Source organism: Pundamilia nyererei, unplaced genomic scaffold (genome assembly GCF_000239375.1).
Source record: "Pundamilia nyererei isolate P.nyererei 1_Seehausen unplaced genomic scaffold, PunNye1.0 scaffold00176, whole genome shotgun sequence".
In the NCBI taxonomy this organism is placed as follows: Eukaryota; Metazoa; Chordata; class Actinopteri; order Cichliformes; family Cichlidae; genus Pundamilia; species Pundamilia nyererei.
This window is the reverse complement of record NW_005187577.1, coordinates 609730-625382: the sequence shown is the minus strand read 5'-3', so window position 1 is coordinate 625382 and position 15653 is coordinate 609730. Positions and strand designations below refer to the sequence as shown.

At 41.4% G+C, this 15653-nt stretch overlaps 3 protein-coding genes across 4 annotated transcripts in view; 1 reads left to right on the top strand and 2 right to left on the bottom strand.

Moving 5' to 3' along the window:
* Positions 1 to 23: 23 nt before the first annotated feature.
* mob4 (MOB family member 4, phocein) lies at positions 24 to 5442 on the bottom strand. 2 transcript variants are annotated; one of them, XM_005746288.1, is made up of 8 exons: positions 5314 to 5442; positions 4579 to 4641; positions 2830 to 2930; positions 2333 to 2375; positions 1948 to 2034; positions 1772 to 1851; positions 951 to 1062; positions 24 to 197 (listed from the first exon to the last, which is right to left on the bottom strand). In XM_005746288.1, exons 1-8 carry the CDS (start codon positions 5371 to 5373, stop codon positions 129 to 131), a joined length of 615 nt encoding a protein of 204 aa, XP_005746345.1. In that variant the 5' UTR covers positions 5374 to 5442; the 3' UTR covers positions 24 to 128. The 2 variants fall into 2 exon arrangements, with proteins under 2 accessions (XP_005746345.1, XP_013769625.1); XM_013914171.1 differs by lacking the exon at positions 24 to 197 and adding an exon at positions 741 to 824 and having other exon boundaries at positions 5314 to 5441.
* Positions 5443 to 6741: 1299 nt separating this feature from the next.
* On the bottom strand, positions 6742 to 10383 carry hspe1 (heat shock 10 protein 1). The gene is made up of 4 exons (XM_005746289.2): positions 10259 to 10383; positions 8200 to 8355; positions 7021 to 7110; positions 6742 to 6940 (listed from the first exon to the last, which is right to left on the bottom strand). The coding sequence occupies exons 1-4, from the start codon at positions 10376 to 10378 to the stop codon at positions 6890 to 6892; spliced, it is 417 nt and encodes a 138-aa protein (XP_005746346.1). The 5' UTR covers positions 10379 to 10383; the 3' UTR covers positions 6742 to 6889.
* Positions 10384 to 10828: 445 nt separating this feature from the next.
* The window catches only part of hspd1 (heat shock 60 protein 1), an 8563-nt gene continuing 3738 nt past the window's right edge, over positions 10829 to 15653 (top strand). The window contains exons 1-6 of the mRNA XM_005746317.2: positions 10829 to 10951; positions 12596 to 12771; positions 14472 to 14807; positions 14887 to 14982; positions 15094 to 15280; positions 15519 to 15588. Of these exons, the coding sequence (XP_005746374.1) occupies positions 12598 to 12771; positions 14472 to 14807; positions 14887 to 14982; positions 15094 to 15280; positions 15519 to 15588 (863 nt within the window). The 5' untranslated portion in view covers positions 10829 to 10951; positions 12596 to 12597. The remainder of the gene's footprint in view (positions 10952 to 12595; positions 12772 to 14471; positions 14808 to 14886; positions 14983 to 15093; positions 15281 to 15518; positions 15589 to 15653) is intronic.

Genomic DNA, 15653 nt, shown 5'->3' with positions numbered 1-15653 from the left:
CTTATAACCAGCTGTTCAGCTGGCTACAGCAGGGTCTCATGTTTCATCTTCTGACAAAAACTGTAACAATATTGTAATAAATAGGCATGTTTATGTACATTTTCTTATGTTGGAGCCGTGACTTGAGTTCAGGAGATAAGGTGGAAATAAGGGAGGACACAGTAGTGGTGGGTCAGGCAGATGAAGTAGGAGGAGAACTGTGATTTAAAAAAAGACAAATGTGCAAATCTTAAATCTTCACTTACAGTTTCAGAGTTGTGATTTGGACATGTCGACAAATAATTGAAAAGAAAAACTCAAAATAACCCTCCTTGGATGGGATGCCCTGCTGATGGTAACTAGTTGACACATCATTCAAATTCTTCTTTCCTTAGACATTATGGACTTGTATAAATAGTCTTTTGTTAAGCTATTGTGAACAAACTGCTTATATCCCACGCAGCAGCTAGCTGGCTAACGTTAACGTGCTTGCTCACCAGTGTCACCATTAAAAGGCTAAAAGTTTGATTTGATGCACTGACGTGGAGTCTGTGTGTAGTTTGCTGCCACCGAGCACAGTGGAGGTAAAGCACTGAGTGATTGTTCGTAAGCATCATTTAGATTTCTGCAGAGAACTGATCCACAGTTTATTGTGTGAAGTCACTCAAAGATGGGGAACGCCTCACTTTTTCCAATTTTTGTTACAATCAATTTAGCAATTGAAATGGAAATGAAATGGGGAAAAATTAACTTGAACAGAGCACATTTACTTAAAACCAATGATGAACACACTAAAAATACAAGAGAGACTATAACAGTCTTTATGACCTCTTCAAGTTTGATTTCTGTAACAGCAAAAAGAAAAGACAAATCCATATACCAGGAAGGAACAAATAAAATCACATTTTAGAATTTCTAGCTTGACAGCAACAACCAGAGAGCGATGGGAAGCAAAGGTTGTAAACGCCTACCTCATACTTGTCAAATATCTGGCGATGATGGAAGTAAGCATGAGAGAATATCCTATAGATGCGACGACAAACAGAGCCCAGCTTGGCCACTGATGACTCCTTGATGCTCACCCTGTAGACACAAACCAGTGGTGATTTAGCTTGTGCACTGGGAGCATCACAGCATGGGTTTCCATAGCTGAGCAGCTGCTGGTGAAATGTATAGGTGCCCCATTACTTTGTCCATACAAATCCAACCTCATCTAAGGCACTGTAATAAATGTGCTTTAGCCTGTCTACAGTGTGCGCACATGAAAGCCACTTTACAACCCACTACCACCCCACCTCCAACACTTTATTCCGTCTCTCATGTAATCAAGTCATGTCTGTGGTGGCTGATGCCTGTCAAACAGCAATTTAAAGTAATACAGTTGTGCATAACTTTTAATAAAATACTGGCAACCACCAGCACCACCCCACGGCTTCCTAGCAGACACACCTGTGGTATGAATTTGAAAAATCCTACATCCCCCCCCTCGTTTTCAAGTTGTCACATTCACAAGGGTTTTTAGAGAACTTGACCTCTGACCTTTAGATCGAGGTCACATTTTTTAAATCATCTGAGATTTTTTAGTAGAAGCACCTATTGGAGTCAATTTGAAGCTTGAAGAGTACTTTTGGAACTTGGATACTGAAATCGGATGCCTGCTGAAAATGATACCTCAAGAGTATTAAGAGTGAACAGAAACAGTCTGGTTATTCAGCTTAGCAGCTAAACAATGACCTGAAATTGATTTGATACTATTCTATAAATTATAGCTGCTTAATGGAAAACGACTGACCTGCTGGGGAAGTATTTGTTGCTATTAAGAAGGCAGGCAGCTCCGTCCAGCGTGTGCCTGGTGTAATCGATGGCAGGGCACTGTGGAAGCAGCAGCATCACAAAACAAACACAAACCCATCAATGTGAGAGCAGCTGCTTGAAAAGCTTGAGTGACAGCTGGAAGCTTTGACTCACTTCTTTGGGTGTCTTGTGGGCAGCACATAAAAAGATCCACTGCTCCGTGGCTGTCATCTGGGTGCAGGTGTCTGGATGGCACTCACTCTGCAGGCAGAAACACCAAAATCACTGCAGCTAACAGTCTCTTACTAAACCAACTACTTGATGTTCCTGAACCGTTCTGCACTAGAGAGAAATATTCCTGGTTTACAAAGAGTAGCAAGCCTACATGCTGCTGACTTATGTGTCAATGACCATTTTTGCAGACTGCACTATTTTTTTTTTAACCTTAAATGAGACCTGATTCGGGATCTATAGAGGATTAAGGCGAATTTCTAGGGGCGAAAGAATGCTCAAACCCCAAAATTACCAAAGGAAGTTTGTGGTGATTTAGTGTACTCACCTGCAGTTTCACAGCTAGCCCGTTCAGCTCCAGGCAGAACTGCCTACAAAAGGATCCAATGAAAGCAGAGTTAAAACAAAATATCCTCTGATCACATGATTTTTTTCTTCTGCAGCCAGGTTTTAGCCCAACTGTGAGCACAAGATTTAAGCAAGTAGCGATCGCCTATACTTCACTTTCTTTTTATCTGAAAGCTCCTCATATCTGAACAAAGAACTGGTTCAAAGAATCTCTAGAAACGACACTGGTCTACATATTCAACTTAATTTAATAATTTCTTGAGAGATGTTACTAAAAACTGATTGCACGCAGTAGAAATAAGCACAGCACCGAACACAGAACTAATGAAGCCTGCAAAACATTTCATTTTAGAAACAAAAAGTACAGTATATATTTGCTATACTGTGTAGGAGCTGCCAGAATATAAAAGGACATTTTATAAATGCTTGTCTGCAGCTCTGATCCTGTTTAGAAATATGTGGCCCAAGACTTCTTACCTGAGGTGCTCATACTTCCACACGCCCTCATCCTGACCCTCAGGAGGTTCCAGGATTTTGTCGATATTGGAGCAGTCTGATCGGATGTTCTGCTGAATATACTGACACAGAGAAAACACACACATTAGTACAGACTCTCACTTACAGTCCAGTCTGACTTTCATCACCTGACACATGATGAACACACAGTGAATGTGTTCATACATCACGAAAGGCCAATGACAATGCGAACAGTGCCGCACCAAACCAATAATGTGTTTGGAATAAAGTCAGAGCCGCACCAGGTAGGCTGCCACACACAGCAGAGAGCAGCACATGTGTAAATGTTTGGGCTACTGTCAGCCACACCGGTACGTTAGGAGTGAGTCAGATGGAAAAAAAGAAAATAACAACAGAAATGTTGAGAAAAACTTGAGTGACAACATTATTAAAAACAAGATGTCACAACAAGCACAGCTCATAATCCAAAGCTCACAGTGCTAACCCTACTGCTTAAAAGAAGGCACAGAGAAATTTGGAGAGATTTTGGTTACTTAAAGTCAGAAAAAGCAGCAAACACTGCAAACTGTCTCAAAATCATGTTCCGACAAAGGCATGTAAAGACAACACATGATGCCTGCAAGCACAGTCAAAAATGTCAAATTTAACCGGCTGATTAAAGTCACTGACCCTCAGTTCAATGTTTTTCTGTGTCAGGACTTCATCCAGTTTCACCTAGAGAGCTCTTTGGTTAAAAGTTTGGTTTTAAATTCTACTATACATATAAACTCACTTCACTAGGTTGAGTGTGAAATCCCCCCACAGTTTTTTAAACCTTTAACAACATTTACACTGACCGAATATAGAGCTCAGGATTGTGACATCACTAATGTAATGCATAATGGGATTGTTTTTCAAGCAAGTTCGAGTTGATAATGGAATATATAAACGTTTTAAAACATTTAAATCGTTTTAAAATGACAAAACAGCACATGTGACTAGAATGGAAACCCTTTTCCAGACAGGAAGCAGCAACAAGGAGCTTGGCTTGGGTAGTAGTTGGAAGAAGGAAACGTATCAACAACATTCAACAACATTTTGAAAAATATGTTAGTGTGATCACAGGAATTTCATACCACAAAGTTATAATTACACTATATTTAACTGTTGTGGTTACATGCTGTAGGGCTGTTGCTATGCTACACACCCTAGGTGTGTCAGTTATCTGGGTTGTAGCTACCTGGCAGCATAGCTGGAATCAAAGAAAGTCTTCATGCTTTGATTTTGAAAAACAGATTCTGCGATAGTGTGATCGTGGCCGGGCTACGAAAGTGAACACACAGAAGTCAAGGTGGTATCAATGACTGGTATCAATGGAGAACAAAAAAAAGCTCCTGCAGCTGGTGCTACACCACAGCACAAAATGTTGCAATGACACGACCTGCCATAATAAAAGCCAAAACTGCTATGCATCTGAATGACTCATTCTTCAGACTCACAGTACAGTTTAGTTAAAGTACGTAGTAAACATAAGGTTATTATTACAGTGCAACTTTAAATTCATTAGCCTGTTTTCCTCCCTAATGCCTGCTAGGATCTAACTTTGTTTTGTTTATGTGAATTTCCGAGCTCTATGTAGTCAAATTCTTGTCTAATTTGAGCAACTTTAAGCTCAAGCGATAAGACAGCAGCACCAGACAGTCTAAAATTGAGTGGGGAACACACACACACACACACACACACACACACACACACGAAATGTCAACCCACCTGTTGGACAGCCAGGGTGCTGTCCATCTCCTCAAATGATTCATCCGGCCAGTTGTAGAAATCCTGCACAATGAAGAAGGACAGTATTAGTGTGCACTCAGTGTTTGGAATGTATCGCCAGTTATCCAAAAGCTAGTCTATATAATGTGACTGTCATCTGACGTAAAATGAAAAGAAATTGCCAATCCTGGCAGTTTATAAATCATATATGACACACACGGAGAGGGGGGTAACGGGATGACAAACTGTCGGTGACAGGTGAAGTTTTTCGGAGGGTAAAACGTTAGTACCTAAGTTAACAGCCATAGTTTTCCTACATTACTCTGAGCTCCGAAGGCAGATAGCTAGCTACATAGTTATGTATCGTCTATTGGGATATGACTATTTCCTGCAAAGCTCCGGCGAAATTAACAATTTTTCTCGGACGCGTGGATCGAGGTATGTGTAAAAATGTATCATCAAACTGGCGAAGGAATTATTCAAGCCGAACACTTATTCAGAACAGGGAAAGCAGGACCAAGAGTCGCTAACATTACTCCAGGAACTAGACGGAGCAACCGCTAATCTTAGCTAGCTGGCTATTTCCAGGTCAGGCCCTTCCTATACGCTGTCTGCGACAAAGTTGTCGCGAAAATGAGGACGATAATGCTGTACAGCATCACAGACGCAGCTTCTCCCAGCCGCGGAGAGGGTTCTTGTACTCATGCTGGAGTGGTTCTACAGACCACAACTCACCTTCGCCTTGGTTCCAGGCCGATTCCTCCTGAGAACTGCAGTACCCTCCGCCATGACCATCTCGACAGAATACCCGGATGTTCGTCAGCCGCGGTGTTGTAGCTGCTGAGCGGATACGGTAACACAAAGAGGCTCAAACTTCATTCTTATGTAAGGAGACCCGTATCAGTGATAGGGCACTCTTCTTTAGCCAATATGCAGGGGGTTCGCATACCTGCAAAGTGCCAATGAGAAAGACACAGACCAACCTGACAAACACCAAGAACAGTGTTTAATGTTTTTCCAGCTACGCATGAAATCTGGGTGCACTGCCTCAAAGTCTGAATTATAAGGAAACCCAGCTTACTCACTTTGTCTACAAAGAGAGGCGCTGTGATTTAGTTAGGAATCTGTAGTTTTTCGTTTTACTGTATGTTTTTCTGTGTCATGGGTCCCTTAGTTACAGGCTCAAGTGGGATTTGGCTGGTTGGGAAACCTTAAAATCGGATTTAGTAACGCTGAGAAAAGAATTCCTTAGAAATAAATAATTTGTTTTGATCAGCTGATCTGTGCTTCTCCTTCCACATGCACTGCTCGTTGTGGGTTTAGTCATATGCATTTAAGATATAAGCAGGTATTTCAGGGTGCATGTGGCTGATTTCCCAACCCAAACACACTTGAAAGTTAGAATAAAAGTGAGAATTTAGTGGGTGAATCTAATAGATAACCTTAAATATAGATTGATATCTGCTACCCTTGCTATAACCTAGTATTAACCATGAACAACTGGTCTGCTCTGTACCGGTCTAATATATACTTTACTACAAACTAACCAGTTTTGCCTGAAGTTCAAATGAGTCAAAAATGAATATACTTCTGGTTTGCATTATTTTCCACAAAACCACATTCATCAGTACATTATGTATAAGTTCGATATTTGATTTAAAAACATTAATTAGAACAGTATGGTTCCACTTTAGCAGATGTAACTTATTGTGCAGTCCTTACTTTTGAACATAATTTCTCATTTCCCTTTCAGCTACGCAAATCTTTCTCCATCTCTCAGCGTCGCACATTGTTTCGTTTTTGTTTCTTCTCTGCTTTGAAAATACAGAAACTTTACATCATTCCTTGTTCCAGCCCACGTTAACCCTATGGTTACAAATGTTATACTACTAAATGCTGTGGTTTTACTGTGATTTCAAAGGTTTAAAGCAATCACTTGAAGTGCAGCAACACCATCTGAAATTACAACACCCTCTGCCAAACTAAAACTACAGCAAAACCAAAACAGCTAAAAGTTATAGCAGCACCTTTTGTGTTTAGCTTTTTCTGTGCTTGCATTTTTTTCTTTATGTGAACAAAAGCCTATTAAACTTTCCTTCTGCCAAGATTACACAAGTATCACACAGTTTCAGGTGGAGGTGTGTCAAAGGAAAAGCCCAACAATGAGTCTTCACTTTTATTATTGTAACAAAACATGATTAGAATTATTTACAGGAACAAAAAAGAAGAAAAAAAAAAAAAAAGACAGACATGAATGAACTTAATTTCTTCTCTCCGGGGATGTCAGGGACTTTACATGAGGACTGGCGACTCATTCAACATATTTACCGAGGATATCTGCATCACGGAACAGGAAATAGTCCTATGGGAGAAAAGACAAGAAAAAATGTAACTAATTTCAGCACAAAAGTGTGGACGGAGTCTGAGGAAACTGCACCGCACCTTGTCATCCAAAATGACTTTAGTCCCACCGTACTCTGGTAGGAGAACCTTCTCCCCAACCTTAACGCTCACTGGATGGATTTCTCCCTTCTGAAAGAAGGAGAAAAACATGTTAGGCATGAAGTAACACCACAGTTGTTAGTGAGTCTTTTATATTTAAAAATCAATAAAAATCTGTATTTTTGTTTCACCCTATAATTTACAAGAAAATACAGTCATGCAGTGGATGGTCACATGACACGTAGCTTCCCTGATCCTAACAGCTTTTTAAAGGGCAGATGGCTGAGGATCTGTGCTTCAGCAGGAGTCCTGTTCACTACTGTGTATTTAGAGATACATTTTTACTGCAGTTTTCAAATGCATCATTGAGAGAAAAATCCTAGGTTAGGTTAGATCAAGTCTGAAGGTCAACCAGACACTGACTATGTTAGCAGTGCTAACCCAATTCTGTAACCAGGGTTCAGGAAATAGTAAAGTCCAGATTTTATTCTCTTAATGCATCATATTTAAAGGTGCAGCACCTTCAGAAAACTAAAACCAGAAATTCTAAAAACTATAACAGACTTAATTTTGAACAGTTTTGCTTTTGCAGGAGCAACTGTGTATACAGAAATAAGAGTCGTGCGCATAAAAAGAATTATGCTGCATCAGCCTAACCCTTTAAAGCAGGGGTGGGTTACTCCAGGGTTCAAGGATCGGGGTCCTGCAGGTTTTAGATGCGTCCTTGATCCAACGCAGCTGATTCAAATGGCTAAATGACCTCAACAATTCTCGTACTTCTCCAGAGGCCTGGTAATGAACTAATCATTTGACTCAGGTATGTTGACCCAGGGTGAGATCTAAAACCTGCAGGACACCAGCCCTCGAGGCCTGGAGTTGTCCACCCCTGCTTTAAACCCAATCAGGGACACTGAAGGATAAGCAATAACTATAATATTGGAATCTTTTCAAAGTAAAACCCATCTCAAGCATGGTATACTGATTCATAACCGTCTTGTTTTGGAGGGGAATAAAGTTTCTGTTTAAGAGTTCTTAATTTAATTATTGTTTTTATTAATGGTATTGTGAATTGTGAGATTTTCATGTAGTTTAATACCAACTGCTAAAACAAGCTTTAGTTTATAAAATAAAACAAAAACCATACACTCTTCTTGTAGCAGCTATGCCTTGTATGCTTACCTGGGTGACAGAGCCAGGTCCGACTGCCACCACTGTAGCCTGCAGCACTTTGCCTTGAGACTTCTCTGGCAGCATGATGCCCCCCTTTGTTACCGTCTCTGCTGTGAAGCGCTCCACAAGCACCCGGTCAAACAGAGGAAGGAATTTTCTGAAAGCCTGGAGACCACACAAAGACAGGACATATTAGCATGACTATCACACTATGTTTAGGTGAACTGGGCAGCTAATGATTCATCATTAGAAATAAAAGTTGGAGGAAAAGAAAAATCCTACAAATTTGACTCCAAACTTTTATATTGGCTCTCTTGTGTAACACGCCCCACTCCCCTGACTTATGTGTTATGCACCATCTGTACACACACACTGATTTGCTGCAAAGGTTTTAAAATGTGAACATTAACTAGATTCAGTGCTTCACATGCTTACAGTTAAGTCAAACTGTAAGTTAATACAGAAACGTGCTGGTTATAATGCATGAGTGGATAATAAGCTGCGGGGTTTGAGTTAAAGAAAGAGGGTGGAGGTCAGCGACAGAGGCAGCCTTTGTCAATCAGTTTCCGCTAAACTGAAAATTAACTTTTCCTCATTTATCTACTTGAGCCTGAAATCACGAGGGAGGACAGCAGCTGTGCAGCCTTTCAGAGAGACACTGATCAACTTTTTTCTGTCACGACTTTAAGGACAACATTTGTTTAAAAGCAACTGCATGAGTGACCTTCAGTAAAGGTCATTTGTGACTGTGATGGAGGAGGGTGATGGAGTGGGACTGGTCCCAGTTTGATAAGTAGGGAAAGGAGGCGGAGCTTCCACACTATGTCTGAGGGGTCCAGGCCAAGGACTCTTCACCTCTCCACTGATAAAACAAACTAACTAACATCAATCAGCCCTGAGCCTGGATCAAACATCCTCCTGCTCACTGGTACCAGATAAAATCCAAGGCCAGACGAAGCAGTTTTCACCAAGTTCTTAACAAGTTGCATAAGCTCATTATGATTAGCCCCACATTTCTGTCAGATGCACCAACTTTTCTCCTTATACTTTAGCCACTGATAGTGTTTTGATTGGCTTATGACCTGACAAGAAAACCAGATGTATACTAGACATCTACATTTAAATTGAGTATCAAGCTAGTTGAGGATCTAGTTTTGGCAGACATGGTTTCTACTTAAACAAGGGTTCAAAAGAACTACCCACCTAAGTGTCTCATAACATTTCAAGATGGCTGACCAGTGGCAAGACTCAGTTCTAGTAGTAACCTGTTCTATACAATGAGTACTTTTGATTTCGTACATTTTTAAATATTAGCATTACCTTTACTTGTGACAATGTTTCTACACAGGGGTGATGCAACTTTTCCAAAGCAAATGTGTACAGACAAGTATAACTCCCTCTACACTGATAAGCCTTTAAAGAGATTTACTGCAGTAAAAAGCACTCAATTTTCCTCAAATGCGGTGGATAAAGTACTTGAGTACCTCATTTGTCCTGAATGCAATCTGAGTGCATGCTGCTGTAAAAACTACTTTCAAGCAAACGAAACTTCCGCTGCTCCTGACTCAGAGGCCATGATGTCAGTAGTAGTTCAGCAGGAACAATGGGACTGCCTGTCGCTCCTCACTAAATCTCATGCCTGGATGTTTGTGCCCTTGAGCTTGACAGTAAACGCAAACTTGCTGCACCTTATGTGTGTGTGTGTGTGTGTGTGTGTGTGAGAATGAATGAATAAATGGCTACACTAAGTGCAATTACTTACCTTTTTACTTCAGCTAACAGTGCGCTCATAGCTGTACTTGTATACAGGTCTTATGATCCCTCATCTAGTTTTAGGCTTTGTGGCTTGCCATTAAGACAAACGTGCATTTGTTTAAGCTCATTCTTAGCTCCCTTGCAGCGTGACCTTGTCACTGATGTTCACTTTAGCTAACATGCGGCTAAGAATAACTAAAAGCTGGTCAGTTTATTTAAACCGTCTACTGACTGCGTCCCCTATATCAAAGAACTCGGCGGTGATTGACGCTCGTTTTTTGTTCGCCTTTTTTAAATTAACCAGGCACCTTACCATTTCTGGACGTGTGTGAGGTCTGAGAGCCGGCGTGAATCTGCACCCCGAATCCTTGGTGAGCTTGAATATGGTACGCTGAAGGATAGCTCCACGTGAAGAAATATCCAGAATGCGCATGCGCACTAACCTGCCCTGAACTCGTCAGGCGCAAGGGAAAGTTCTAGTACACCCAAGGCCAACATCAAAATATTTTTTTAAAAGCTCACACATTATTTAATAAAAGCAAAACATGTACGGGACATTTTCTAAAACTGCTTTAGTGACTTTTCGGTCTTTGAAACACTCCGAGCTGAGGCAATGTTGCACAATGTCAACTTTGACCCTTTTTTTTTCCGCCAATGGCGCGCCAGAAAATTCTGGAACCGTTTGCCCAGGAACGAGCATTAATTTATAATACTACATATTTCTATCCTAATTAGCCTATTTTACACACTGTTTTGACTTTATTTTATCGAGAACTATAATTCAAGTAATCGTGTGCCCGCACGTCATTATGAATTTTAAAAGAAGAGCACTTTTATTAGGTAGTTATGGTTTATACACAGTCTGGGCGGGCCGGTACATAACCCGGATGTGCTAGGCCATGTGCAGTTCTGTCTCCGTTACTCCACACGACTGGTCTCTCCTCCAGTCGTTATATCATTCCGTCTTGCAGACCGGCTAGCAGCAAGCCTTTACCTCAACTCACAGGTAAGTGTGGACACTGCTGCAAGTGTCTGAAGCTACTCAGTTTACGTTACAGCCCGTATACTCGCGAATAGCGCTAGCTTTTATGTAGAGTACATTCTGCGCATGCTGCTCAGGAGGCTCGAGTTTGATAGCTCCGCGCTAACATATTTCTTCCCCTTCTAACTGCAAGGACACACGAGTGTGACTACAGACTTTAACCGACAGGCTAGCTGTCTCTGTGCTCTCCTCGTAAGTGTATTGTCTCGACTGTTAAATGTGCTTTGCTCGTGTGGAGTAAGAGGAAGATAGCGAGTGATTAAAAGCAGTTAAAACCTCGCAGTGAGACCGTGTATGAGCTGAGCAGGGATGGAGAAAGCACTTCCACACGTGCTTTCACAAATTTGACCTTGTGACGCACGACCTGAAGAGCGCACGCGTGGGGTGGACGTTTCTTAATCCAGTCACGGTCAATGCGCATAGAATTAACAGTCAAGAGACTGAAGCATTTAGAACATCTTTTAGTCAACTATCACATATTTTGAAGTAGTTACACTTAATTGATTTTTTTATATTCATCTGCACTGAATTTACTATGGTTATTGGTCGCTCAGTAGCTTAAATACAGCTTAACCTCAAGTAATTACAACAAGAATGGGGATAAAGTCGCGGGGGTGGTGTTGTACACGACTTTTAAAAACATGGATTATCTGGGGTTACAATCCTGTGGTCCTTAGACCTTAATAACAATCCATGGTTGTTAACCCCATTTAAAAATCGCCGATAACCGACAAGGTGCTCTTGCATACTACTGCTGCACAGTTTAAACTCGTAATAGCTTGTTGTTCTTGCAGTACCCAAAAATTTACAATTTCTACTTTTTGATAATTGATATGTTACTCAATGATTAAAATATGGTCATTATTCGCTAAGCCGGTGTGATCTGGCTGACTGAAGTCACTGACAGGTTTTCCTAACTGGTTTTAACAGGTTGGCTCTGGGGCTACCTTGTCATTTTTACTAACCCCTTAATGAATGTTAAAGAATGTTCCAGGCTCTTTCTTTGGTTTGTTCGTTTGTTACAAGGACATTACACTGCTACTGTTCTATCAAAATTTTAATCGAATATCCTCATGTGGCTGTCATTTTTCTTAGAAACAAAAATCAGGTGTTTAAAAAAAACAAACCTAGTTATTCTTTGTTTTTACATTCATTGGGCCCCAATATGTCCAAATATCAAAGAGAAATTAAAAATGCATGCCGTGGAAGAGTTCAGGTCTTAGGAGGTTAATGAAATATCTTCCAGTTTCAACCACTTAATTGACACATTTTCAGATATTCTGGCTGTCAGATTGTGTTGTTCAACTATTAATAAAATGTATTCAGCTGCACCTCTCTTTACTTTTAATATGTAGGTAGGCAGGCCAAAACCAGTATTGGTAACACTTAAAACCATTAAACTTGCAGATTAATGATAAGTCCAGGGGACTCTGCCCCCTTGTTGTTTAGTACAACTGGAGATGTTCCTTTATTCATTCATTCACAAGTCTCATGTCATGCCGTCTGCGGCCACTAGGGGTGTACTTATTACATATGCGAAGAAATGTAATTAAACTTTGGGATACTTGGAGTCATCATTATGGCCTAACCTGTGTTTTCCTCCCACAGACATGTTTCGTTTAGCCACAGTCATGAGGCAGGTGAGGCCTGTGAGCCGTGCGCTGGCTCCCCACCTCACACGAGCCTACGCCAAGGATGTGAAGTTTGGGGCTGACGCTCGTGCCCTCATGCTGCAGGGAGTGGACCTGCTGGCTGATGCCGTGGCTGTCACCATGGGCCCAAAGGTAACGCCCCCTTTGATTTTTTATTTTTTTATTTTTTATTTTTTTGTACAGACTGTACAGAAAGATCCTTAATATCTTACACTGAGTGTTGGTGTAGGCCAGGGGTCAGCAACCTTTAAGACCCAAAGAGCCATTTGGAGCCGGTTTCCACACAAAAGAGAACACCGGGAGCCGCTAATACATTTTGACATCTAAAATGAAGATAACACTGTATATATTGTTTTTTACCTTGTGCTTTGTGTGAACAACTAAGGTGTGTTGCTTATGAAATCCATGAAGTGCTACAGAGAAAATCACATTTTATTAATGTAATTAACACATTTTTAACTCTTAAAGAAATATAAAAAAAGGAAAGACACCCAGCTGAACTAAAATGATCCATGTAGCAAACAAAAACTGTTGTGATCCACCACCCTTATATTGCCTTTGGGCTGTTGGAGCCTTGACCTGACTTTTAAAATCTAATTGGGGGAAAAAAGCATTATGCTGCTGAAAAATGAAAAATAGATATTTGCAAAATTCTGCCTAAATATGTATTTTACCTGGTTAATGTGTGTGGCGGGGCGTGGTCTGAAACGCCGCTGCAGCGGAGGCGGACGCACCTGAGCTGCACCCGCAATCACACCTTGCCACCTCAACGTCTGTGCTCGCTCTGCTGTTGTGTTGGTGTGTGTCGGGCTGTGAGCTGAAAAGCTACAGCCGGCTGTATGCGTACAGCAACCGTGTGTGAAAAGTGGTCAATAAAGAGATGCTGAAAAGCGTGTTCACAGAAACATCGTCGGGTCTGCTGTGGTATGTTTACAGTGGGACTTCTGCTCCTGAACCTCTGCACACAGCGTCTGCAAATCGGGGCTGTACGAAGTCACTTTCATCTTTACGCAGGACTGTGAGCTGTCATCTGTGAGGCATGAGCGGTGTTTGTTGTTAACATAGTTCACGGTGGAGAACAGCTGCCGACATAATGTGGCTCCGAAGAGCCGTAATTGGCCTACCTGGGGTTGAAAGTCTCGATAAATGCACAGCGTTTCGGCGGGTACACCGGCTTCCGCGAGTGTGACGCTTATTTTGAGCGATGAAAAAATAATAGAATATAATTTTATTTTTACATTTCAATATTACAATAATCTTCCAATTTAGAACTAAAAGTTAAAAAATAACTAACATTAATAAATAATAAATAATACACTTCAGCTAAATACTTCTAATATATTTTCCCAAACCACGCGGAGCCGCAGTACAAGGACTAAAGAGCCGCAGGTTGCCGACCCCTGGTGTAGGCTTTCAGCTCCTGGTCTTGCATTGGGCCAACTTTACTGAGTGGTTGGCACTAATAAATACAGATATTTGAACAAAAGGTGGGCAGAACTGGGGCTCTTACAGCTAGATATTTGTACACTTTGACTTGATGCCACAAAGGGGTACCCTGCCCTCCACAGGCAGAGAAGGGAAATCACTGAATTTCTTGCCAAAAGCAGGTTTAATTTCAGCAAAGAATTGAGATGTATTTGGACTAATAAAGCAGATATGCTAGTCCTTCATCAGCCAAGTGTTAAACAAAATGCATTAATCATTATGCTAAATGCCTCTTGCAATGCAACAAATGGCATAGACTTAAGAAAATACTGGAGATGAAAGTGATTATTTGTCTTTGTGAAACATGTGCAGAACTTTTCATCTCACAACTTTCTGGCTCATTTCAGGGTCGCACTGTCATCATCGAGCAGAGCTGGGGCAGTCCAAAGGTCACCAAGGATGGCGTGACGGTGGCAAAGAGCATTGATCTGAAGGACAAGTACAAGAACATTGGTGCCAAGCTGGTGCAGGATGTGGCCAACAACACCAACGAGGAGGCCGGCGACGGCACGACCACCGCCACTGTACTGGCTCGCGCCATCGCCAAGGAAGGTTTCGACAACATCAGCAAAGGTGCGAACCCCGTGGAGATTCGCCGAGGTGTCATGATGGCTGTAGAAACCATCATCAACGAGCTGAAGAACCTTTCAAAGCCCGTCACAACCCCCGAGGAGATCGCACAGGTATGGTAATGTTTCTGCTGTCTCCATAAGGCCTCGGGCATTTGGGATTTGAGCTTTAATTATGAGTCTGCTCTTTCAGGTTGCTACAATCTCAGCCAATGGAGATGTGGAGATTGGCAACATCATTTCTAATGCCATGAAGAAAGTTGGCCGCAAGGGAGTCATCACCGTGAAGGTTGGTTTCAGAGATTTCCTCCTGCTGGAGAAAACCTCATTTACTCGTCCAATGAACATTTACTGTCTGATTTTTGAGGACAGCTTGTAAATGTTTGGTTCAATTTGCCAGGATGGGAAGACTCTGCATGATGAGCTGGAGATCATTGAGGGTATGAAGTTTGACCGTGGGTACATCTCCCCTTACTTCATCAACACTGCCAAAGGTAAGGCTGCTGAACAGGTTTCAGCTGTGCATTACTACTCGCTCAAAGTTTTAACTGATAAATCGGTGCTGTGCACTCATTATAAAATGACCAGTTAGTGTGAAAGGCTTGTAAGAGTCCCACTGTCCTCCTACAGGAGCACAACAAACAAACCGTATCTAAACTATTTAGCCTCTTTAGTTGTTGCCATTTATCTCTTTGTAGCTGCCTGACTACAATGTCCAGCATAACATGTTAGTTTCTTAAATTTTTATTTTATAGGTTTTGTCTGAATCTGTGTTAGACACTTTGTAAATGTGTTATTTCATGTAATATTGGTTTGCACCACCAGGTGGGGCAGTGAGCCCAGACAAGGCATTTGTATTCAGTGGTGACTTGGAAAATAGGCAAAGTCCATTGAGGTAATGGGGTCTAAAGTTCAACAGCAGTGTGCTTCCAAAAACATCTCAACACACTGACTTGTTAA

Excerpts from the sequence above, each read along its gene's own strand:
- mob4 (XM_005746288.1), bottom strand. The coding sequence starts at position 5,373 with ATGGTCATGGCGGAGGGTACTGCAGTTCTCAGGAGGAATCGGCCTGGA. Across the intron at positions 4,642-5,313 it reads GGCCTGGAACCAAGGCGAAG|GATTTCTACAACTGGCCGGA; the intron begins GTGAGTTGTGGT and ends TTCATTGTGCAG. Across the intron at positions 1,063-1,771 it reads AACAAATACTTCCCCAGCAG|GGTGAGCATCAAGGAGTCAT; the intron begins GTCAGTCGTTTT and ends TTGTGTCTACAG.
- hspe1 (XM_005746289.2), bottom strand. The coding sequence starts at position 10,378 with ATGCGCATTCTGGATATTTCTTCACGTGGAGCTATCCTTCAGCGTACC. Across the intron at positions 8,356-10,258 it reads CTCACACACGTCCAGAAATG|GCTTTCAGAAAATTCCTTCC; the intron begins GTAAGGTGCCTG and ends TGTGGTCTCCAG. Across the intron at positions 7,111-8,199 it reads GACCTGGCTCTGTCACCCAG|AAGGGAGAAATCCATCCAGT; the intron begins GTAAGCATACAA and ends TCCTTCTTTCAG.